The sequence below is a fragment of the Rhododendron vialii genome, chromosome 9a, assembly GCF_030253575.1.
Source record: "Rhododendron vialii isolate Sample 1 chromosome 9a, ASM3025357v1".
In the NCBI taxonomy this organism is placed as follows: Eukaryota; Viridiplantae; Streptophyta; class Magnoliopsida; order Ericales; family Ericaceae; genus Rhododendron; species Rhododendron vialii.
The window spans coordinates 22,893,855-22,918,535 of record NC_080565.1 but is presented as its reverse complement, the minus strand read 5'-3'; the positions used below and the strand labels follow the sequence as shown (position 1 = coordinate 22,918,535).

The window sequence follows — 24,681 nt, the reverse complement described above, 5'->3', positions numbered from 1 at the left end:
ATCTTATTTGATAGATCTCATTGAGATTTTTAATACGGTGCAAAAAAAATTGAAAAATTATTTTTCTTTTACGTTATTTTTTAGTTTGAAAATGTGAAATAAACTGCTTATTTGAGTTTTCTGGAACAACCCTTCTTATTTTTCTTTGAGAAATTCCAAAATAAGTACTTATTTTTTAAGAAGGTTTCTGGAACGGAGCCTTAGGGGCTGTTTGATAAAACTGAAAACTGAAACTGAAAGCTGAAAAATTAAATACTGGAAACTGAATGCTGAAATTTTTAAGTTGAAAAGCTGTTTGATAAATATATTAAGTACTGAATTAAAAAAATGATGAATTAATTTTATTCCAAATCTATCTTAATTTACTAACGGTCACAATATACTTTTGGTAATGGTGGTGGTGTAGTGATGGTAGTGGTGGTGGAGTGGCGGTGGTGGTGATGGTAGTGGAGCGGTGGTAGGAGCGGTGGTGTGTGGTGGTGTAATGAGTGGTGGTGGTGGTAGTGGAGGAAGTGGTGGTGGTGGTGGTGTAGTGATGGTAGTGGTGGGGGGAGTGGCGGTGGTGGTGATGGTGGTGGAGTGGTGGAGCAGTAGTGTAGTAATGGTAGTGGTGGTGGTTGTGGTGGAGTTGTGGTGGTGGTGGAGCTGGTGGTGGTGGTGGTGGTAGTGGAGGAAGTGGTGGTGGTGGTGGTGGGAGTGGTGGTGGTGGTGATGTGGTGGAAGAGGAGTGGTGATAGTGGAGGTGGTGGTGGAAGTGGTTGTGGTGGTGGTATGACGGTTGAATGTAAATACACAAAAATTCAGCTTAATTTTTTTCAACTTTTTAGCCTATATTTTAAGTGGTACTTAATTTGTTAAGTAATATGAAATGTGGTTATTAAACCTACTGAATCACTTATTACTTAATTAATTCAGTATTAAGTGCTGAATTTAGGTTATCAAACAAGCCTTTAGTATCCTGACACATGCCTTGACATCTTAACTTGTCACTTGTCAGTACACCTTTCGCTCTCTAGTTAGGGGACTCGGGTGTAGTTTCCTTCTATCCAGTCTCGTTCATTTTGAGTTATTTGTGGGCTCTTTCTAGGTTCAAAGCAATGATCGGAATCGTTCATTTTTTAGAGCTCACCGGAAATATTGATTACATCAAAAATCAAGTTGATCATGGCTGATATGTTTTCAAAATGCATTAATCCTATTTCTACAAAAAGTGTGCAACATAGGAATTACCTATTTGACACAACTATATATGAAGCTTAATGTATTTCAAAATCATATCAAATATTATCTGATCAACCTGATTTTCAACAGCATCATTGTTCTCGGTGAGCTCTAAAAAATAAACAATTTCGATTATTGTTGTGAGTCAGAAAAAAAACACCCACAAACAGCCTAAACTTGATCAGATTAGATGGAAAGGAAACTCGATAGAAGCTGACTCCCTCATTGGAACGGGACCCACCTGTATGTGAAACGGGTGTAGTTGATGTGCCTCTAAGGTGATGTGTCCCTAGCACCTCTCTATGATCTAATAGCTACTACATAATTTGTTTCAACGTTACTAGTTAATACTCCATCTGATCTAGATTAAATTATCTTACAATTTACTTTTAAAGTCATACTTACCATCAATTTTCACAATTTGAATTTATTTGGAACACCTTCTCAATATATATTTTTTTGAGTTAAGCAGAATATAATGACAAAATTTCTACAAAATTAACAAAAGATCAACGATACCTCTGTTAATTTCTTGTATTAATGATAGATGAATCTCATGAATTTACCATAGTGTATCAGCACACTATAAAATGTCTTTCTTGTTAATCCTTTTAATTTGTTGACTTTCTATTTTTATTTTTAATAAATCAAAATATTCGAATCAAATTACGCACATCGCATTACTGCATACCTGATTAAGGCCCCGTTCCAGAAATCTTCTTAAAAAATAAGTAGCTTATTTTACATTTTCAAACTCAAAAATAATGTAAATAAAAAATAAATTTTCAAATTTTTTTCATCATATTAAAAATCTCATCGAAATCTTTCAAATAAGATTCATTATATATTTTTAAAATTCAATAAATTTATAATTTTTAAGTTTAAAATTATTTTATTAAAAAATAAAGATTTTTTTCACTTCTGAACAGGCTCTATCACAGCTTTTCAAATCTGTCTTTATCTCCAATCAAAAGTTTAGGAAGCATTCAACTTAGAAAGTAAAAACTTACACAAGCAGTTTTGGCCCCACATCTCTCTCTCTCTCTCTCTCTCTCAAGAGACTATCATTCCTCTCCGCATGTAAACAACCCCCCCCCCCCCCCGCGCGCTCAAGTCTCCATTGTCGCTTAGAGCATCTCCAATCCATGCAAAATAGAGGATAGGTGTAACACATTGAGGGAAAATTTTATAATTTTTCCATTTTTTTGTTCACTTTTTGTACTTTTTGAGAGAATCTTTGAGAGACCCATCGTCCTTTTTAGAGTTTTGGAGAAATTTTGTACTCCAAATTTACTTTTGATCCTTCATTTTTAGAGGACCAAACTCTAAAAAGGACGGTGGGTCCCTCAAAAATTCTCTCAAAAATTACAAAAAGTGAAGAAAAAAGAGAATAAATTATAAAATTTTCCCTCAATGTGTCACATCCATCGTCTATTTTGAAGAAATATAGGTGGATTGGAGATGCTCTTATACGTACGGGTATCGTATTATTTATGCGCCACCGTATATTCGCTGCCGGAACGGGAAGTAAAGCGGAAAGAATGGCGTCTGTGCTGGAGGAAGAAGGGCCGTTTTCGGTGAAAGTATTGGCGGCGGAGAGTTCGTCTTCGTCGTCGTCAAATCCGACGAACGCCGTGATCTTCGTCGGAATAAGCCTGGTGTTGGGAATCGCATCTAGGCATCTCCTCAGGGGCACCAGAGTCCCTTACACCGTCGCTCTCTTCATCCTCGGTATCGGCCTCGGTTCTTTAGGTCAGTTCCAACGCTTTATATTTTTTTCCCAGAATGACTGAATGATCGCTTATTATAGTTTTGCTTTAGGCTTTTAAGGTTTTCAGTGGACCACTCAAAGGGTTTGTTTAGTTGAAAAGGCAGATTGTTGGAGATATCGCGGATCAGTCTAGAGTAGGCTATTTCTTTACTGATAAACAAGCAGTGTTCTAAAAGTTGCAAGGTGCTAGTCGGGCGGAAGAGGGGCAGCTGGCGGCTAAGAGCCGACTCGTTGGTGGACTAGCTCCCTAGGTGGCCGACTAGTCGACCCGTAGGCTAATTTTTATCTAGGTGTTAGACCCCCGCCTAGCACCTAGGTGCCCACTGCCTGGACCGATTTTTAGAATTGATTAAACAAGAAGGCTCTGTACTCCTCATGGATGTGCTTTGAATTTGATGATTACAAAGATAAAATTCTGAATTGTCAGGGGACAGAAAAGCGAATAAAATTTAGAAATGAAGAAGTTACTCAGAGATGAAGCAATAAGGGTTGTAGTCCACATCACCAGTTAACAGAAAGGAAAAAGAAAAAAAACCATGTAGGAAAGAAGGAAAAAGGAAGAAAAAATGTGCAGGCATTGGCTTCATAACACGACGAACAGAATGTGATGAAGGATTGACCCATTTTTCACGCCTTATTGATATGAGCAGACAAAATCTCTTCCCATAAGATATTATGTACTCAAATTACACGCAACTCCTTCCAGTGCGCAAGTCATAAACCTTTACCCTTGCACCATGTTTGACCCAAGTCTTTGATGTATTCAGTCATTGGCAGTGAAGGGAAAAAATTGTTTTCCCTTTAACTCTTCACACATCAGCCGCATGGTTTTTTATTTTCATGAATCCAATTTAGTTGTCAGTGAGGTATTTTGTTTGCGAGAGCATTCATGCACCATTGCATCACCTTTGCCTGTGTTACTTATTTTCCTTTTCTAATCTTCTTTCCTTTGATAATCTCTTATTACACGTAATGAAGTTATAGGCCAGTCCCTTGCCTTTCCAGGCTGTTGGTTTTAAGATTTTTCTGCCATCAGTATGTAATGGCTTATTTTATATTGGTAACTCTATATGCAGAGTATGGAACAAGTCATGGACTAGGAAAGATTGGTGATGGCATTCGTATTTGTGAGTTAAATCTGCATTTTCCTGAGTAATGTGAGGATTTTGGTTACTGCTTCTAAATTGCTTTCTACCATTAGGGGCTTCTTTGCTGTAAAAATATCAGATATCTGAAGAGGTTTGCTTTTGTTCATGTGCAGGGGCAAACATTGATCCTAACCTTCTATTGGCTGTTTTTCTCCCTGCTCTTCTTTTTGAAAGTTCATTTTCGATGGAAGTGCACCAAATTAAGGTTCCATTGTGTACTTTCTCCACTTGAGCATTTGCATTTGAGTACAAGTGGTTAGATGGATTGTTTCCTCTCTCTCTCTCCCTCTTCTATAAAGAATGAATTATGTAGCTTTATTTAATAGTTGTTTCTTTCACTCTTTCTTTGATGCTTTAGAGATTAGAAACTTCAAAGGAAAATGCAAGAACTCATTAGCTTTATGGATATTTTGAAATTCAACATAGCAGTGTTTTAAATGGCGAAAGGCGCACCGGTCCCTTTGGGCTTTAGCGCAAGGCGCGAGGCGCGCTTTATTGACGCGAAGTGCAAATTTTTTTTTTCTTCACAACGAGGCAAATTTTATTAGAACAAGTTTTCAACACAAACGAACACTTGTAAAACTTTTAAATGTCATAAAACATAACATGTCATTGATGTCAATGGTTAAACGAAAGTACCAAACACTAAACATAACAATAATGTTTAGCCTTAGTGACATAACATAAGGATTAAAGGCAATAAAATCTAGAGGCATATAGAGACGTGGAAGGGACAGAAATTTCGATTTCGATTTTCTACAGCCTAGCTAATCTGAAATTTTATTTTCAGTTATGAAAAAAGAAAAAACGTGGGAGAAGAAGAAAAAGAAGAAAAAAAAAATAGAGACGTGGGAGAAGAAGAAGAAGAAGAGAAAAAAAAAAGATGAGAAGAAGAAGAAGAAGAAGAAGAAGAAGAGGGAGGAGGAGGAAGAGGAGGAGGAGGAGGAGGAGGAGCTTACCTGGAGCTGCTATCTCTCGATCGAACAGGAGGAGAAGAAAAGGAGCAGAAGCTGCTGTCGTTGAAGCTGCTCTGCTGGGTATGATCGATTAGGGTTGAAATCGACTTAAAAGAAAGAATTATTTAGTGCATCGCGAACATGTTATGTATGGATGAGAGCTATTAGATCTGATTTTTGGCTCACAGACGAAAGGCGTGCGCCTCAGCGCCTTTCGGGCGCCTTAGGGTTCCGCGCTATAGCCCACATCTTCGTAGCGCATGCCTTGCGTTTGCTGCGCTTTGCGCGCTTTTTAAAACACTGCAACATAGAACAAGCATTCGAACTTCTCAATGCAAGACAACTCACATACATAAATATTTGTGGGTTAAGTACACTATTGGCATGCAGGCACCATAAGCTGAAAAATTTGCTGGAAAAGAACTGAACTGCAAAAGCTAGGTTTATAAAAGTAATCTGCAGTCTATATGTGTGAGGGCACCTTCATCTCAAATGCTAGCTTTGGGGGTAGAAGTTAGAACCTCATCTCAAAAGCTAGCTTTTTGGGTTATATCTCTGAACTTGTCGCATGGTATAAGATTTGGAGTACTTGGAGATGGGTAGGGTCTGCCCCTAGTGCACACACAACAACTGTTGCTAAGTGAGCACGTTGTACGTGAGGGAGAGTCCAAAGGGAATTCTCACATTGCTTGGTGGTATAAAACTAATGTGTGGTACGTTAGACTAACAGAGCCTTCATTGGTGCTTTTTGATTCGTGTTCTAGGATCATGAAACATATGTGTCTACAACCAGCAAATGCAAATATTCGACTTCATTCAGGTTTACGTTTTTGGACCTTAAGCATTGAAACTAGGATAATGAAGACATGCATTTGTATGGTACCAGGTGGGACTGGTTTTTGTGTAGCTAGAATGCTCCCACGAGTGAGAAATTTATCTAGGCTGAAAAACTTCAAGAAGCTTTTTGATGCAGCGCAAGCATACAGCAGCACAAAATTAGCACGAGTTAAATCTGTTGATTCGCTCACGAATACCAAGAAATTAAATTCTTTTCTAAACCTGTCAATTCTGAGAATACCTAGGGATAAAGGCATCAAACACTTTGAATTTGGAAGATAAAGAAATATTCTCCCTATAAAACTCAATATTATTCAATCAACTTCCTTTTGCATAAGACTTGCAAACATATTTATACTAGACTCGACTCTTAATCTTCCCAAGACAATAAATAACCTAGAAACTAGAACCACCCTTTAGACTCCTTGTGCATATAGAAAAACTAAATGACTCTTTGATTGACTCAATAACTCTTTTGATTAACAAAATGACTCTAAAAACCTAAGAAGCACTGTTATGGATACGGGATACAGATACGTGATTTTTTCAAAAAGTAGGATACAATACGTTGGGGGATACGTTGAATATAGAAGTAAATTTTTTTTTATTATATATTATATTCACATATAGTGATATATATATATATATATATAGAGAGAGAGAGAGAGAGAGAGAGAGAGAGAGAGAGAGAGAGAGAGAGAGAGAGAGAGAGAGAGTGAGTTACAAGGTTGACGACATAGATGAGAGACGAGAGAGAGGATATCATTGGTGTGTTTCTGCCTTTCTGGTGTCGATTGGTGGGGGAAAAAGATATATATAGTCCTAATTGCAATTTTAACCCACATATTTTAAGTAAGTAATAACATATTTACCACGTGCGTATCCAAAACGTATCCGAGCGTATCCAACACGTATCCAAAACGTATCGAGATACCAAAAAATAATTCTAAAAGTAGGATACTTTAAAAAAGTGTATTAGATTCGTATACGCATACTATACGGGATACAAGGCCAAAATAGAGTATCCGTGCTTCATAACTAAAAACTGTGACTGAATATTAAATAGATACTTGGACTAAAAATTAAAAGAAATGATTGGAAGAATAAAAAAATGCCCCATCATTTCTAGCAGCTTCATTATGCTATAAGCCTATAACAGAACTCCCACATGTATTTCTTTTCTTGCTGCCACTTTAGTGCATGAACATGTGTTCATTTTATAGATTCTTTTGTCTTTACATGCAAGACATAAGAAGGAGCCATGTATCACATGAAGTGGCAACACCCAAAAGCTTGGGTCAGAGTGGAGTAATGTCTATGTCAACCACCCACCACATGGGTGATGACTCATAGGCAGAAATAACTAGTTGCATCCCTCTTGGTGAACTACGATTGCATTTTACTTTTACAACTGTTCCTAGGGTACCACTACCAAATATTTGTACAATCACCTTGATCTTTGATAAAAAAAAGAAAGAAATCACATTTGATCCAAGTTACTGTGCGAGGTTTGTCTCCAATAGCCTTTCATGAAGGATTGAATTATCCGCTAGGAGATGCCGCATACTGCAATGACCATTGATAATTAGGGAGAATAAAAGTGTTTAGGGTTTTCAATTAACCCTAACACAGATGCTATGAATATATATAGGAGTGAATACAAATCACAATACTTCCCCCACTGACTAATAACAAACACTGTAACTCTTAAGTGCTAACCACCACAATACATTGGCATTGAGAATTCATTAGCAAGCTATTACTGGGATGCTGCCCATAAATAATTTGTTGAGTATGAATCATTGTTGAAATGTTTCTTAATCTGTTTCATATACTCCGTGTTTCAGATTTGTAGAATAAATATCCAAAAAATAATTAGATAAAATGGTTTTCACCTGCAGATAATTTGTTTCCTTGTTTCTTTACTTATATTTTCACTTAGCTGGTGTTAGCATGGTTCTAGGCAATTCATTCAACATGTTTGGACATTATCTTGGATTTCGATGATTTCAATTGTTCTTTGTTGTTGTTTTCTGATGCAGAAATGTATGGCACAGATGATTATTCTTGCTGGGCCTGGTGTTCTCATTTCAACCTTCTGCCTTGGTTCTGCCTTAAAGGTTTAGGGAAACTCTCTTGTTTATGTTCAATAAGTATCAGTCTTATGCAATAACTCCGCTTCAAAATTCTGCAGCTTACTTTTCCATATGATTGGAGCTGGAAAACATCATTGTTACTTGGGGGACTTCTTAGTGCCACTGATCCTGTGGCTGTTGTAGCTCTTCTGAAAGAGCTTGGTGCAAGCAAAAAACTTAGCACCATCATTGAAGGAGAATCCTTGATGAATGACGGGTAGTGTTTTCAATGTTTCTGTCTACAATGTTTTCTTCAAACAAACTGCCTACGCAAGAAAAATAGTACTTATTTAGTATTGTCCTGTGCATGGAAGAGCGCCTACCCACACATTGTTGGGCATAAAAGCACATAAATTTGTAGATTACCATCCTGGCACCCTCTAAGGGCTTAAACTTTTAGACAAGTTGGTGGGCTGAAATTTAACAAGATGAAGTGGTCCTTATCTTTAATTCCATGCTTAATATGGAGTCTTAAGAAGTCGGCTTCTAATTTCAGGACTGCTATCGTGGTCTATCAGCTATTCTATCGAATTGTGTTTGGGGAGAGATTTAGCTTTGGGGCTATAGTAGAGTTTCTTATGAAAGTTTCTCTTGGAGCGTAAGTATGTTTTATACGCAAGTTGCAGTTGTAGAATGTGGAAGTTGTTTTAAAACTCCTTCCTTTGTTTAGTGTAGGCATTGGTCTTGCTTTCGGAATAGCATCTGTTTTGTGGCTTGGATTTATTTTCAATGACACTGTGATAGAGATTGCCCTGACGCTTACAGTGAGCTACATTGCTTTCTTCACGGTATGCATCTTCTTCAACTTGGGACATTTGATTTTGTATTCCTTAGATCTTCTATATGTATATCTAGCATATCTCCTTGTTTTGTTCAGTTGGTACGTGTATCCCTCATGAAGTATTTTCACATCAAGTGGGCTTAGTTTGAACTGAAACAATAACACTTTGTTTCGAACTTGGAGAAAGAAAGGGGAGAAAAAGGAAATTAGAAAAAATTCTCCTCCATTATTTGGTTCTTGGAGAAAGAGAGAAGGATGCAAAGCAAACATTTTCCTTCCACTTTTCTTCCACTTTCCTGCCAATTATTGTCTTTTCTTTTCTTTTCCTTTCTGTAAGTTCCAAACAAAGCATAGCTTCGCTTGATAATTGGGAGTTTCAAGAACAAATGATTTTTCTGTAGTGCCTTCGGGTTGGTCGATTTTCTCTTTCATAGATTTCTCTGCCTGATGCCTGATGGTTCAGCATTTTGTTACCTTTTACCAATGCATATGAATTGATTAACTGCAGGTAATTAATCACTAGTCTTTCATTGGGGGAGAATAAGCTACATTGGTCAAACATATAAATTGTGAGGTTTGAGTTTTCAAAATAGATGAAATCTGCTGTCCTGGATCTAAACTGAAGCAGTTCTAGCAAGGAGTCTAGGATGATTTTTTTTTTGGCTGGTTGTTGTGGACTATGGAGTGTTTGGTAACTGTTTTTTTTGTTTGTCTTCTTCTGTTTATTGCACTAATTTTGGGCACCTTTCACAGGGTGTGACCCCTGTCATTTGGAAGTAGGCGCTTAACACATGGCTTTTGGACTAAAAAGTGCAGCCGTGCTACTTGCACAGATTTTTGTGCACATATAATGCATATACATTTTTGTGGGGTCCATATCAGGTCCCACAAAGATGATCCGAATCGCTCATCTTTCTTAAAATATTATTTCAAGGGTTCTTGGAAAAAATCAACTCCAACGGATATCGGTAAAGGCTTTCTCAGAATCGTAGCTTTTTCAGAATTCGTAGAGCGAATCATTCTGATTTGCCCTACGATTCTGAAAAAGCCTTTACCGATATCTGTTGGAGTTGATTTTTTACAGGAACCCTCAAAATATATTTTAAGAAAGATGAACGGTTCGGATCATCTTTGTGGGACCTGATATGGGCCCCACAAAAATGTGTGTGCATGATATGTGCACAAAAATCAGTGTTCGAATGTAAAAAGTGCACAGCCTGCTTCAGTTAATTGTGCTTGTAAATTGACGTTAATACCTTGATAACCATATGACCTCTGTTAGATTTCTTTGAGGGTTCCAACCTAAAACCAATTGACAATAGGCGGAGTAACCTTTAGATTTTATTAACCAACCTTGAGTGGCTTAAATGAGCGATGTGGGACGAGTCTAACAACCTCTCTTGTTAACAAATGACCCATATTTATTACCACTGCAATGCCATGTACCCTTCCCCCTCCCCCAGCAACACTTGGTCTGCAAGGTTAGGTTTGATGGAAGTGGGTTCTTGTAAGTTGATTTCTGAACAGAATATAGGTGCACAAAATCACATCTGTTGACAGAATATTTAGAAATACAACAGGGGTCTTAGAGCCTTTCTTAGAATTTCTTGACACCTGACCTATATTGTAACCCAGACATCTATCACCTGTGTTTCTACTGGAACTGTCAATATACTAAATCGTAGATCTTATCACAGAAGGAACCATTTCTTCACTGCATGTATTTTCACATCAAGTATCCTATTCTGCATTCAATGGGTAAACCTTTTGCTTTTTTCGAGGACATAATGCATTGTCATGTTCATAAATTCATGACAGAGGTTTTTTGGGAAGTTAATTCATTGAAGAAATGAAGCAAGACTGGTGCAAAGGGGCATACCACAGAACAGCAGAAAACGTACAACCAAAAAGATACAAAAGCCTCACCCAGGCGAAGAAAAACAACAAAACTCAATCACGTGCACTGAAGGACACTCAAAAGGCACAAAACTAACAACAAAGTAGGTGCAAAATACCCTACATACACTCTGCACCTTACACAAAATCATCAAGTAATTATCTGCAAGCACAATATGCCAAGCACATTTTTGAATATCTGATTATCAAGTCTAATGTTTTGTTCTCAAATATTTGGAAGGGTGGAGGGAGTGGGGATCATATATTTTTTTTCCCTATCAAATCTTCTGATCTTATTTCTTCATTTATTTAGTGTTTGTGACTACATTCCTGTCTGCATGTGGGAGTAGCTTGCTTGTCATTGTAAAACTTTGGTTCTTTTTTTTTAAGCGAGGCACGGTTGTGAATTGACTGACTATTGTTATCCTTTTCGGATTCATTTACAAATGTGTTATATGTAAAAGCTTATTTATGCTAATTATACTGTTATCTCTCTCTCTCTCTCTCTCTCTCTATAATCTTTTCTCTGCTAGGGTTTTCTCCTTGTCCTCCTCATCTCCTCCTCCTCTCTCCCCATTTTCTGTTCTCAGCTATCTCTCTCTCCATCCCCCATTTTCCCTCTCGCTTTCTGGTTTGGGGGATTTTTTATTTTCTGTTTCATTTTCAATTAGCTGGTGTTTACATAACCAGTTTTGCCAGCCATGTTTCATCCTCTTCAGTTCAGATCTGTTCATGTCTTGTCATCTGAAGCTCGCAGTGTATCCCTAGTTTTCAGTTTTATCAGAGGTTTGATTGTGCTAAGATCTGCTTTATTCTGCTACACATTTTTACCAGGCAGCGGTGTTAGGTGTTTTTGGGGTTTCAGTGAGAAGGTGTTTTTTGGTGATTTCACCGCCACCCCCCCCCCCCCCGTAAGATGATTTTTGGCTTTCATCGAGCATGGTTTGAGATGATGCAGGGGTTATGGCCGAGGTGATCATCATCATGATGGTGGAGGTTACACTGTAAAGGTTTTTGTTTAGTGGAGAGTTATGTTTTGTGTAGGTGTGTTTTGTGGGGTTACAGTGGTTTTGCATCTCATTTAGGGGTATGGCCGAGTGATTGTGGACGTGGCGTCTGTCTAAGGGGCTATGTTTAGTGATGATTTTGGTTTTGCTTAGGGGTGTTTACCGTGTTTTTGGTGATTGCAATGGTTTTTTGGGTTTCTTTCAGACGTGCTTCTCAGGTATGGTGGCAGACGGAAGATTTTCGGGTGGCTGATGCGAACTTCGACGGCGCAATCAGTGGTGATGCGTGGTAACATGCACTGGGAGGAGTGTGTTTGATGTTTTTTCGTAATTGCAAGTTCTGAGAAAAGGCATGGGATGGGATGTCTGTTAAAGCAGCAGTGGTTGATCTCTAGGTTGGACTTGGAACATGTGTTGGCAATGGCTAGTTTTTTGGGCTTCTCAAATCTTGGACTGGAGAGTAGTAGTTTATGTTTTGTGTTTTGCTCGTAGTTTAGAGTTAGCTCTTTGCTAACCTATTGTTATGGTTGTTTTTCTTTAAAAAGAAAATTCCGGAGAGGTAGGCTAAGAATTTGCGAGTAGCTATAGTAGGAGGGTATTGTACACTCTCTGAGGCTCTCTCAATGCTTTTCTTTTCTTATTGTACTGATTTAACTTTTTTATCCTTGTGTAAATGGAATGTTTTTGCTGATAACCAAAAAAGCTGATTTATGCTGTTTCTTTCTCTGTTTCCCCCTTTCTGATGTGATAGGCTCAAGAGGCGGCTGATGTTTCGGGTGTTCTAGCAGTGATGACTTTGGGAATGTATGGTGAATATGTTTATAGAGTTTTCTATTTGCGAATAACTTCTTGATATAACTTTGCATTGACAGGTTCTTTGCTGCAGTTGCAAGGACTGCCTTTAAGGGTGATGGTCAACAAAGCTTGCATCACTTTTGGTATATGTCATGTCTTCTTACTTCTAACTTGTGTAGCCTTTACGGGAATTCAATTCAAGTGTGTTTCACAGTCTTTTCGGGAACTTTTTCTCAAAAAATGTGAAAAAATGTATGAATGAGTGTAATTGTCTTCTATTCCAAGAGGTTCTATTAGGTTTTCTTTAGGGCGTTTTAAAATTTTGAATATTGCTGTTCGATATAGAAGTGAGGAACTACAATAAGTTTTGTAAAAGGACCTTAAGATTTTGAAGTAATTTCTTGTTCTTGACACTCCGCTGAAAGTGGAGATTTTGGAAATTATGCTTATATTCCCTTTTTGCGCGTCAAATACAAGATGTCTTTTCCCTTAATCCTACTATTGCATGTTGGGTTTTGAATTTGTTGTTTAAAATGAATTGGATGTGCCTGAAAAACTCATTTTCTTAAAATGGATAGAAACTTTCTTTTTGTGGTGTTGTAGATAATTGGAAATTGGAGCCCTCTAATGTATGAAGGGAAAATAACACTTACTCAAAACATGGTAGAAGGTCTTAGACATGTTAGATAGTTTATATGAATTGTTAGGCTGATTTCCAAATAGCTTAAGCTTTTGGGACAATTGATAACTTAACATGGGATCAGAGCTCTGGTTTCTGGAAGGTTTGGGTTCAAGTGTCTCTGCTTGCATTTATTTCCCATTTGCATTATGTTTCTCCCATTTGCATTGTTTCACAATGTGTAGGGATGTTTACAACTCAATGTGCAAGATGGGGTTGCACGTGAGAGACGGTACATTGTTGGGTCTATTTTCTAACAACTTAAGTTTTTGGAGAATTGGTAACTTAAGAAGACAAAGTTACAAAATCTTTAGTGATGGGTCAAAAGAAGTTCTTTGTCGAGGATTGTTGCTTGGTCCTTGCAGGTTGAGTTGTTTAGGTATGAAGCCATGGTCATGTCATTGATGAAAGTTTGAGTTTGTATGGATTATTGAAAGTGGATGTTAGCAGACACTCAATAGCTGATTATTGTCTTGAAGGGGGTGCAATGACTTTTTTTTTTTGGCTTGACTACTCTCTTCTTTAGACATGAGAAATATTTGATTCTTTGACATCTTAAAGCATCCATGTAGCCTTTTCTTTCCTTTTCCTCTGCATTCTGAAGGATGATTTATCATGCGCCCGAAGGGACGAGTGATTATGGTCTCCATGGAGGGTCGAAAAGGAAATAGAGCCAGCCCAGAAAGACTTGGATGGGTGATATGAATGGTTATGATTAGCTTATATTTAACTAAGGTTTTGACTTTGAATAGAATCTATTGGAGGAAGATATTTCCTTGGAAATGATGGTGCAGGGTAAGATTCTATTGGAAGCAACTCTGTATCTTCTGGTCGAACATAAGAAAAGATGCCAGTGAGTGGTAACTATTTAGGGGCCAATACCGAAGTCTTCTTATTCATTAATGTCATGTTGTTTGACCAGACAATTGGAAGAGATTTAGTGATAGGTCCACTATAGACATTTCATAAGCCCACAAGTCCACCTAATAGTTTTGTAAAGCCACAAGTCCACGCAACCTAAACCCTAGGGTACCCTGTGAAAGTGCCTAAAACCCTAAACCCTATGAAAGTGCCTAAAACACTAAAACCTTATAATAGGAAAGTGCACCCTAAAACCCTATAAAAAGTGCCTAAACCCTAGGGTACCCTATCCTATAACAAAAAAGTGCACCCTAAAATCTTATGAAAGTGCCTAAACCCTAGGGTACCTTAAAATGAACTTGAGACCTGACAAAATTAATAGGTGGACTTGTGGGCTTATGAAGTTCACATAATAGACCTAAGACTAATTTTGCAGTCGAACCCTCATGGAAAGGAGGAAGTTATGTAGTTACACTGACTGGCTGAGTTTCCTACAGCTTATTGTAATTTTTAAACACTTGGTTCATCATTCACACAATGTTTTATGTTTGTCTACTTATATTTTTATTCTTCTTATTTTGCAGGGAAATGGTTTCCTACATTGCTAATACTCTGATTTTTATCTTAAGGTATGTGCTTGAATTCAGCACTTGAAGAAGTAGTTTACGTGATTGTTTTTCATACGACTGTTCTGGAGTTAGTTTTCCGTTGAAGAGTAAAGAGAGCAACCTTGCACTGGTGTGCAACATATGCCAAATGGATGCTTCCACCCTTTCTCTTTATTTATATCTCTCTCTATACACATGCATGTACATTTATTTACATATCTAACTCTGTTTGTAGATAAGTGTGTACTTTTATTACACATTGGGCTATATGTAGTATTTTGTGAATTGTTGTCATGTAGTCAGATTCAAGTTCGTGTTCTGCAATTTTTGTTGCACAGGGCTCATATAAACGCAAAGAAAACCCTCTAACTGGATGACATCGTAGAATGATCAGAAGGATAGGAGTAGTTTGAATTCCAAGTAGGCCCAGCGATTAATACTGTCCACTAATCAAAATCAATGAACACAATGTACAGTTTTTGAATATTGAATCTCTATTTCCAAGATTCCACAATATGGAACTAGTAGTAGTAATGAATATAAATGCATTCTTGGTGCCTCTTGATTGACATAAGACCCTCGATACTGAAATCCGAACGAAGTCATTCTTTCTTTGATCTTCCTGTTCTACCTTTGGGTTCCCTGCCTTCTTTGTCTGCTGTTCCTAGCTTGAGTTTGGTTTTAGTTAGGACAGGTGAGACTTAAGTGACTAGCTTTCCATCGGCTCCTTTGCTTTGCTAATAACATAGACAGTAAAGGGCTTGGTTAGCTAGTTCATTTTGTTCCACTTGGGCATGACATTATGCAGGAAATATTTGGTGATTGATTGGTGAGATCTTCAAAAGAGGCTGGTTTGATTTCCCTAATGGATCTTGGAAGCTCACTAAATAATTAATACGAGTTATTTATGTAGAGAATGGGATTAAAAGATTGTGGACTATGGCTTGCATGAAGAGACGTTAGGAGGCAATCACTATTTTGAGTTTCTCCTTACTCTTATCATAGAGCTGGCTAAGCTCTGAAGCTCAATCGAAGTAATCGATCACTTCAGGGGCATCCTTTGAAACTAGATACGAAGGGCTTCAACATGGTTGAAAGATGAAACGATCAGACAATTTTAGCTTGGAACATCAACTCAGTTTGGACTTTCTCCTTTCGACATTTTATTGCAATGTCAAATCAAAAAGCAGTAGAGAGTATTTATCGCTGCCAGAAAATCAGTCCACTCTATAACTTGAAAACTTCCTGGAAAATTGATGTAATTCTCGAATGATTTTTTATCTCTTTTATTACAGAATTGCATTTGAATTGTAAATGGGAGCTTCAAACTACTGTGACATGAAATACTTGGTTTACAAGACATGCAGACCTTGACTGATGAGAGATTGGTTGATCCTAGTGGTGTCTGAGAGGCATGACTGGTGGGGTGAGTAGACTTCTTTGATGGTGAACATTGCTCACGGGGTGGGTCTTTAGAAGGGGATCAGGATAGGGTGGTGGTCACGTTTTACCGTACCGAAAATAAATTTATTTAAACTACGAGTTAATCCGTATTCAGAAAACTAGTGGTCAAGTACGAATGTGGATTCCACAGGGACAAATTGGCTGAGTTACTATAACTTTGATTGATTTCTAATGTAATTCGAAGGAAAGAAAGTTGATTGGATTGGTTATAGGAAACTAGTTGAATTAAGAAAGCGAGTAATCGATTGATTTGAAAATTGTAAAAGAAAGGATCTAGGGCTTTGAATCCACCCCGACCACATAACTAAATTATGTATAGACCAGATCCAGTTTAGAATTTGCATCAATAAGGACTATCACGTGGGCTTGCAATCCCTCTCGACAATCATCAAAAAAAAATTTGCTGTTCATCAATCACCATGGACTATCCCATAGCACGTACTGTCATACCAGTACGATTCATCTCTAGGCACGAACAGTCCAAGAGTACGTTCCGTCATACAAGTATAACCCATCTCAATCATCCAACACAACCAAAGAAAACGATTGTATAGCTTGTATTTGAATTGCAAGTACAAATACATACTAGATTGAAAGCATTAAAAATCATTCCATTCAATTGAAATTAAATGGGTTCTAGTTATAGAATCGATTTGAATATCCAAATCTAAAATCTATGCATAAGCGAAGGGGCGGGGCTTCATCTTCACCCTAGAATGGGGTTTAGTGGGCCATGGATCGAATCTTCAAAGCTTTGGTGGAAGGAGCAATGGAGATCATCTTCTTTTCTCTTGCCCTTGTCTCTCTAGGGTTTTGCTCTAACAAGTTTAGAACCCTCAAATAATGTTTCGAACTTCTATTTATACAAAAGCCTTAGAAATTACATGAAAAATGGTAAAAGTACAAAAATTGTGGGCAGCATTTGTCCGGGCTGGAGGAACTGCAAGTCGAGACTTTAAACTTCACATGGTTCATCCGGACAGACTTGACTCCCGTCTGGACGGGAGTTGCTGCAAGTTATTCTTTTGGCTTCTGATCATTCCTAACGGGAGTTGCTGCAAGGTATTCTTTTGCCTTCTGATCACTCCTAACATCCTTCAAATCGCACATTAACGCGTTCTTTGACCCCCAAGGCCTGCAAACACCAAAATTCCTTTACTCTTCACCAAGTAACAATGCAGTTGGACTAACAAAGTGTAGGCTAAGGTGCTTAAATAGGTGCATTTAAGCACACCTATCAGGTGGGATGAGTTCGCTAGACATACTAGTTTGTAGGTTTAGGAGGGGAGGAGGATGAAATTTTGGTATCATGTGTCGTGTGGTGGGGAGAGGGTCTGTGATGCTTTTTGTATATCTGTCGATTGTTAACTCATAGGGGTGCTTCAGTAGCGAACTATGTTAGAAGGGAGGGGAAAATGGTGTTTTGGGATATGATTCTTCGAAGGGAGGTGCATGATTGGGAGATGAAGGATCTATTGGCTATCGTTGGGGTAGGTTATATGATTATCGAGGATTGGGGGTAGGAGGATATTCTTTGAAGTGGAGCCTTTTTGCCATGTGGCTCTTATCAGGTGAGCCTGAGTGGTGGTACAGTCTTGGGCTTTTCTTCAAAAGCTGTTTGAAGTTTTTTGTGTGGTGTGCTGCTCAAGATATTGGGGTAGGTTATATGATTATTGAGGTATGGGGGTAGGAGGATATTCTTTGAAGTGGAGCCTTTTCGTCATGTGGCTCTTATCAGGTGAGCCTGAGTGGTGGCACAGTCTCGGGCTTTTCTTCAAAAGCTGTTTGGAGTTTTTTGTGTGGTGTGCGGCTCAAGATAAGATCCTCACTTCATGGAATGATTATGGTTTACTGTATGTGTCTGATAAATGGATGCCCTATGGCTTGGGAGTCGTGGACTTCAGTTCTGTCATGGACTGGCATCCCATGGGTTTTTCTGTGGTGGTGGTTGAGTTGTTGTGTGGTTGCTGTTAGGTAGACTGAGGAGAAAGATTTGGGCCTTGATCCCACTTTGTTTGATGTGGCTTATATGGAGAGAGTGGAATGGGAGACATTTTGATGGCGTGGATATGCCTTTGCATAGGCTTAAAAGCCTCTTTTTGAGTAGTTTGTATAACTGGGATTCAAGCGAGTATAATCCAACTATAGATCTTTTTTCTTTTTCTTAAGGGTGTATAGAGAGGAAATGATTAATAGATTGGCCGGGTTCCTGGCGCATGCGATGAAGATGACTCAATAGCCGATATTGACGGGCAAGACCTGTGGTACTGTATCGTTCTTTCAGGTACTCCCAAATTGCTTTGGCAGGGGCTTCGGCATCCTGAAACCTTCCAAACTATAAGCTAATTGAGTGTTTTTGTTTTAGACCTTCCTTGTGTACATGGTGCATACCCTTGATGCCTGATGAATATACTTTTGATTATTCATCAAAAACGATCTTTGAAAATGTAATTTGCATAAATCCATTTCGTGTTTGAACAAATTTATTGGTAGCTGGGATTCGGTCTGCCCCTTTGCCTCACCATCCAATTTTGATCCATTCATCCACGAAGTTTCTATCATTGGTTTAACATAGATTTTGATGAAGAATTTCATTGTGTTGTTCATCTCTCTGCCATCTAACATATCTTCTCCTCTTTGGAAAATAATTCAGTGCTACTGGGGGCTAGGGATGGCAATCTCACCTGAACCGCGGTTAACTGAACCAAACCAAATTGATCGGGATGGTTTTGAACCGATTCGTTAACCAAAACCGGCTTTGGTTTTATATGGTTACCACACTGAAACTGAACCGTAACCGAAACCGCTACAATAAAGTTGCAAAAGTACATTATATATGTGTTGGAAAATAATTCAGTGCTACCGGGGGCTAGGGATGGCAATCTCACCCTAACCGCGGTTAACTGAACCAAACCAAATTGATCGGGATGGTTTTGAACCGATTCTTTAACTGCGGTTATTTTTTGGTTTTTAATTTGAAAAAACTGGCTTCGGTTTTGGTTTATATGGTTACCGTACTGAAACTGAACCGTAACCGAAACCGAGCTGCAATGAAGTTACAAAAGTACCTTATATGTGTGTGTACATCTATTATTTGAAGTCAGAGAATGGAAGCTGGAATTGAAACTTTGGAACATGAATTCACTCTATGGTGTATTAATTTGCTGGCATTTTAGTTATAGGATATGTTGTATCTTTACATTGGTCTTAATTTTTTCCCGCCCCTTTCGTCTGGTTGATTTAGGTTAGGTGATTAAAAATGTTGACCACCGGTTTCGGTGGAAAACCGAACCGAATCGGTAACCAAGGGGTTTTGTTATGGTTAAGACTTAAGATAAAAAGGAAACAGCTGATTTTGGTTATGGTTTGGATTTTGGTTTTATTAATGACCGAACCCAACCGCACCATTGCCATCTCTACTGGGGGCTTCTCCCTCACCATACCTAAGTGTGTGGATCCCATATGAATATGTGGTAGAGGATGGCTGTTGCTCTAGGGGCACTGAATAATATCTCCTTTTTCGGTGGGGAAGCTGTTCCACCAGCTACCCACTCTTGTGAGGCATCTCCATATTACTGAGATGGGGAGGTATGAAGACCATTGGGCAAATGGTGGAGATAAGCATAATCTCCTGGTTCTTCCAAAAGAACATAAGGTCTGAAATTCTCAAACTTTAACATGTGATTATATCTGACGGGGTACCTTTCCTTGGGGATTCCATGGAGAGATCCCTTCAATGGCTCAGTAGGGACTTATCCTTTCTGTTCTTGTCTATGTTTTCCATGGTCTTAAATTCACTTAATAGTTTAATTCCATATCTTTCCTCATTTCTGGAATTTCATTAAACAAGCTTAAGCATGGTCCTCTTCATACAAGGGCTTATGACACAAAGCAGTATGAAGAGGAGATTGGTCATAGACGGTCGCGAAAGGAATCTTATTTGTAATCCTTTCAATGTAATTATTGGAGAAAAAAGAACAATCATGAGCTTTATTTTGTTTCGTCTTTCAAATCCTAGGCATCTCAACGAGTGCCCTACAAATTGACTGACTTTATCTTAAGTTGGTTACCCCTGCCAATATTCAAGTTTATAAACAGCTTGCACCACATGAACCCCTAAGGTAGATGTTTGAATTTGACTGCTCGTTAGTTTATACGATACAAATGATGTAATTAGAGGTTAAGAATACTTGCTGACGTTCAGGCAAGAATGTCAAGAAACAGTAGACTTCGTGCCCATTTTTTAAAGCTAGTATATGCATTATTCCTCAGTTCCTTTGCATATTGCTTGTATCAACGTGTGAACTATGAAAAAAAATTGGATTTACGGGCGGAATTCACTGTTGCAATGGGAAAAGAAAGAATAAAGAAACGAAAAATCTTGTAAGTAAATTGTCTTATTCTCTTTTATTCTCTAATCATTTAAAAGTAAGGAGGAATTGGTCATCTTTTAGAGAGTGAAAAGAAAGCAAATCCAAATCAAGTTGATCAGGGACATCTTTTCTTTAATAGTCATGGGAGTGTAGAGGCCTACACTAAGTACTTCTACAAAAGATCACTCCGTGGTAAGGCTTTCATGGGTGACAAGCTGATGTGCCATTACATAACTCCCTGTAATGTAAAATAGGAAGCCAGAAATATTGCACATGAATAAACATCTAAGTTCATGCTTCTCAATTTTGTGAAACATAGAAATGCCTTTACATTTGTGTGTTAGAGCATATTGCATTGATCTAATTAATATTTTGTTGCTCTTTTGCTTCTGCAGCGGAGTTGTTATAGCTGAGGGTGTACTCAGCAGTGACAGTATTTTTAAAAGTGACGGTAGTTTTTGAATTCCAAACTTTCTCCTTGTAGACCAGCATGCTTTTGTGTCTGACATGTTTTATTTTGTATTCCGCTTCCCTTCTTCTCATTACTTTAGTTCTGCGGGTGTATGTGAATGATGTACGGTTCAATTAGTGGAGATTTGCAGCTTTTCCCTGTATGGCTGTACCTAATGAGAAACACCGAGTAGAAGTTAAAAAATGTTCATTATAATGTTTAGTGCTAGAATGGTGAAATCATATAAGAACTATTCAATAATTAGGGGGCCATTGATGCAACCCAAACAGTCCTTGCCAATTGACTCTAGACTTCTTTGTTATGTCTGGAAGAATTCAGCCACAAAGGCCCATTCTGTCCTTTTTTGTTTTTGTTTTTGAGAGACCAGATCTCTTTTTGGATTTAGTGGAAATTTAGGGGATTCTGTTTGGTATGGTGTTTTTGGTTTTATAGCTGGACTTTTTTTTTGAATATGTTTAAGATACCAACTAAGCTAGTTGCTTTGGCTTTAGGTTTTGAAGTAATTGCAGTTTTTTAGTCTTCTATAGCCTTTGACTGCATTGTCTTCGGAAATAGGTTGTAATTATGGTGGTCAAGCGTTAATCTAAGAGCTATGAGCTATGATTATTATTGCATTTTATATGGTATTGTATTTAGAAAGGGCAGATTCGCTTTTTGGATTGAAAAACACTTACAGTTTTGGCTTTCCACCCTATTGGGAAACTTTTTTCCTGGCATCGGCCATTAACGACCAATCATAGTTAATTGTGCAAGTATATGTTTGAAATAATGGATCTGCCCAAGATGCAAACTTAGGAGAAATTTATATTCGGTTTAATACTTAATGGATTTCTTAAACATCCCATGAGTTGTCGGAACTCGTGTAATGTGACCATGTTGCTGGAACCTTCGGGCAGTTTTGAACAGAGATATCGACAAGGGGCTCTCTAGTATAATTGGGTATTGGAATAAGGTTTACTTCTTGATTTTCCTCTCTAAGCCACTGAAGCATGGTCAATTAGAGGCCCATCCACAAATGCCTATCCGTTTTCGGATGGATGCTCCAAAATTAACATAGCATTAGAGCTGCCAATAGATCATGTGTTCAAACCTCACCACATACTCGATCGTTTGAAATATTTGCATGTGATTGGTACCCTTATGAAGGGTAGTATAGCCGCAATCATCTTACGACATTAGTTTCAGGTTGGATGCTTTTACATGCTATTAGAGTTGGGCTTTTGGACAAGACAATTTGACAAGTTGATTCCGGATTTCCCATTTATGACTTATGTGCACATTGTTCCATAGTGCTCCATATGTTCTAGGTCCTCTATACAACTCTCCACCTGCGAGTTCCATAGCATGCAATATACATAGTGAAGTGTTAAGAACTTGTCACATATCAGTAAACTAACACTTCAAACCATTTGATTGTGCCCATTGTATTGAGAACTACATGGTTGGCCAAAAAATGAAAAAAGAAGAAGCAAATATATGTGTTAGATAACTACAGAATGATGCTTCATATGCTCTAGATCCTCTATTTACCTCCTGGGGTGGCATGTGCAGGAGAGTGTTACAGGCTCTCCCATGTCGGTCAAGTAATGGTCAAAATTATATGGCATGGTGCCCATTGTATTGAGAGCTACGTGGTTGGAAACAAGGGAAAAAAATTATGCAAATAGGTATGTAATTGAAACAACACCATGATGCTTTCTCGAACATTGATAGTATAGGAATTCGTACAACATTTTGTGTTCTCTTTTTTAGTCAAACAAGTCTACTTTGCTCATATGATGCATCGAAACACCACGTAGATTCATAAGGTTTTGGTTTAGGATCATTAGACCCGATCATTAATGATTGTTTGTGTTGTAAAGTGACATTTTTCTTGACGCACAAGACACTTTTTTACTAATAGTATGTTCACCTTTAGATATCAATTATTCTTGTGAGTTCTCGTCCAATTCTTTTATTGCCATTGTGTTGTTTCTTTTTTCTTTTTTGTTGGGAGTTATGGATTTCATGTCAATTCTACTTATTCGGATTGTTTTTGAGACAGGAGATGTGTGGGGCTATGCTATTCTCCTCTATGTTTATGTCCAAGTTTCTCGGATGATAGTTGTTGGAGTGTTGTATCCCTCTCTACGGTACTTTGGCTATGGTCTGGATTGGAGAGATGCTATTATTCTTGTATGGTCGGGTTTGCGAGGCGCTGTGGCCCTATCACTGTCATTGTCAGTTAAGGCAAGTTTTGCTTTTTCTTTTTCGCTCTCTTTCAGTATGCATCACAACCTCCTTTTACAAAATTATTTGCAAGAAGAAAACACGAACAATTATGAACTAGAGGTACTCCCTTTTCGAACACACAATAATGAGATAAATCTCTTTTTTTTTAATCCATTAACAACTAACCCTGCGCTAAGGCTTACATATCAATTTATAATAGTAGCAGTACTAAAATACTAAAAAGGAAATAAAACTTATGGAAATAAAACCAACCCTAATGCTTCTTGACCAAGCAACCTACATAATAGAAATACTAGATCAAAACAAACTAGGAAACTTCATACTTCTAGCAAATCTTGACTAAAATTAAAAAATTCCTATTGAAATACTAAATTTGAAATGGTAAAATAAAATTCCTAAATTTCTAGATTATTAGAATATTGGCTTGCATCATTCTCTCCGGCTTGAAAAAAGTCGTCCTCGATTTTCAATAGTTGAATTCGCCAAAACTTGTTCGCATTAAGCTTGTACTTCAAATTGATTTTTCCAACCCAAACTGTAAACAAGAGTCCGAAAGGTGAAGAAATAATTTTGATCAATAAAACAAATCTACCTTCCTCCCGAATCGAAACACAAGGACTCTTGTGTGTGGTGTTTTTAATAAACTCCCAAAACGGATCAACAAATTCATTACTCTAGTCATCTTCACCATCTTCAAGCATTGTAACTTCTTCTATTTGCAATATTTTTGTAATTTCTTCCTTCGTAATTTTCTCCGCCGATTCTTTGTCAAAAGTTGGTGACTTACTCCAATCACTATTGGATTTGGAATAATATTTGAAGTGAAAGGCCACTCAATGGTAGCCTCATCCACCGTATCCACCTTTAGGGTTTTTTTTTTTTGGTGTCATACCTCCCTGGAACTCAGAAAAGTCGATCTTTAGATCAGATTCCCAAAGTCGCGGATCACGATTAGGAATCTTGACCGCCCATGTCCTCCCCGTCGATTGGTTACCAACAGCCAAAGGTTTGGTGATAGAAACGTCATCCGACACCTCCTCCTTAGGACACTGAGGTTTAACTGTACGCAGCGAGGTGAGTTTTGCAACTTCTAAAGCCTTCATGCGTCGACAAGACCTCCAAGGTATGATGCACGGACACGGACACGGGGATTCTAAAAAAATGGGGGTGCGGACACGGCGGGAGACACGCCACGTGTATATTTATTTATTTGTTTATATTTTTTTTCAATTTTTTTCCAAATCTAAATGGCAAAATGTGGACAAAACGAAAAATCTATAGTTCCAATACCATTCAAACAAAACAAGACATCCATAAGTTCGATACAACCCTATTGAAAAATTACAGTTTGACCCCAAATCTTTTTAAAAATTATAGTTTAACCCATTTTTTTTTTAAAAAAATCACACTTTGACCCCTGCTATGTCCCGAGCCGTGTCCCCCTA

General features: G+C 38.0%; 1 protein-coding gene across 5 annotated transcripts in view; it reads left to right on the top strand.

The window, feature by feature from the left end:
- The first annotated feature begins 2,647 nt into the window (after window positions 1-2,647).
- Window positions 2,648-24,681, top strand: part of LOC131301838 (sodium/hydrogen exchanger 8) — a 54,964-nt gene continuing 32,930 nt past the window's right edge. Inside the window, exons 1-12 of one of the 5 annotated variants that reach the window (XM_058328302.1) lie at window positions 2,648-2,973; window positions 4,069-4,119; window positions 4,254-4,345; window positions 7,976-8,053; window positions 8,128-8,285; window positions 8,565-8,666; window positions 8,739-8,856; window positions 12,504-12,556; window positions 12,625-12,690; window positions 14,672-14,716; window positions 20,928-20,983; window positions 23,049-23,233. In XM_058328302.1, coding sequence (XP_058184285.1) covers window positions 2,715-2,973; window positions 4,069-4,119; window positions 4,254-4,345; window positions 7,976-8,053; window positions 8,128-8,285; window positions 8,565-8,666; window positions 8,739-8,856; window positions 12,504-12,556; window positions 12,625-12,690; window positions 14,672-14,716; window positions 20,928-20,983; window positions 23,049-23,233 — 1,263 coding nt within the window. In that variant the 5' untranslated portion in view covers window positions 2,648-2,714. The other 4 variants (XM_058328304.1, XM_058328303.1, XM_058328306.1 and 1 more) reach the window with 4 other exon arrangements.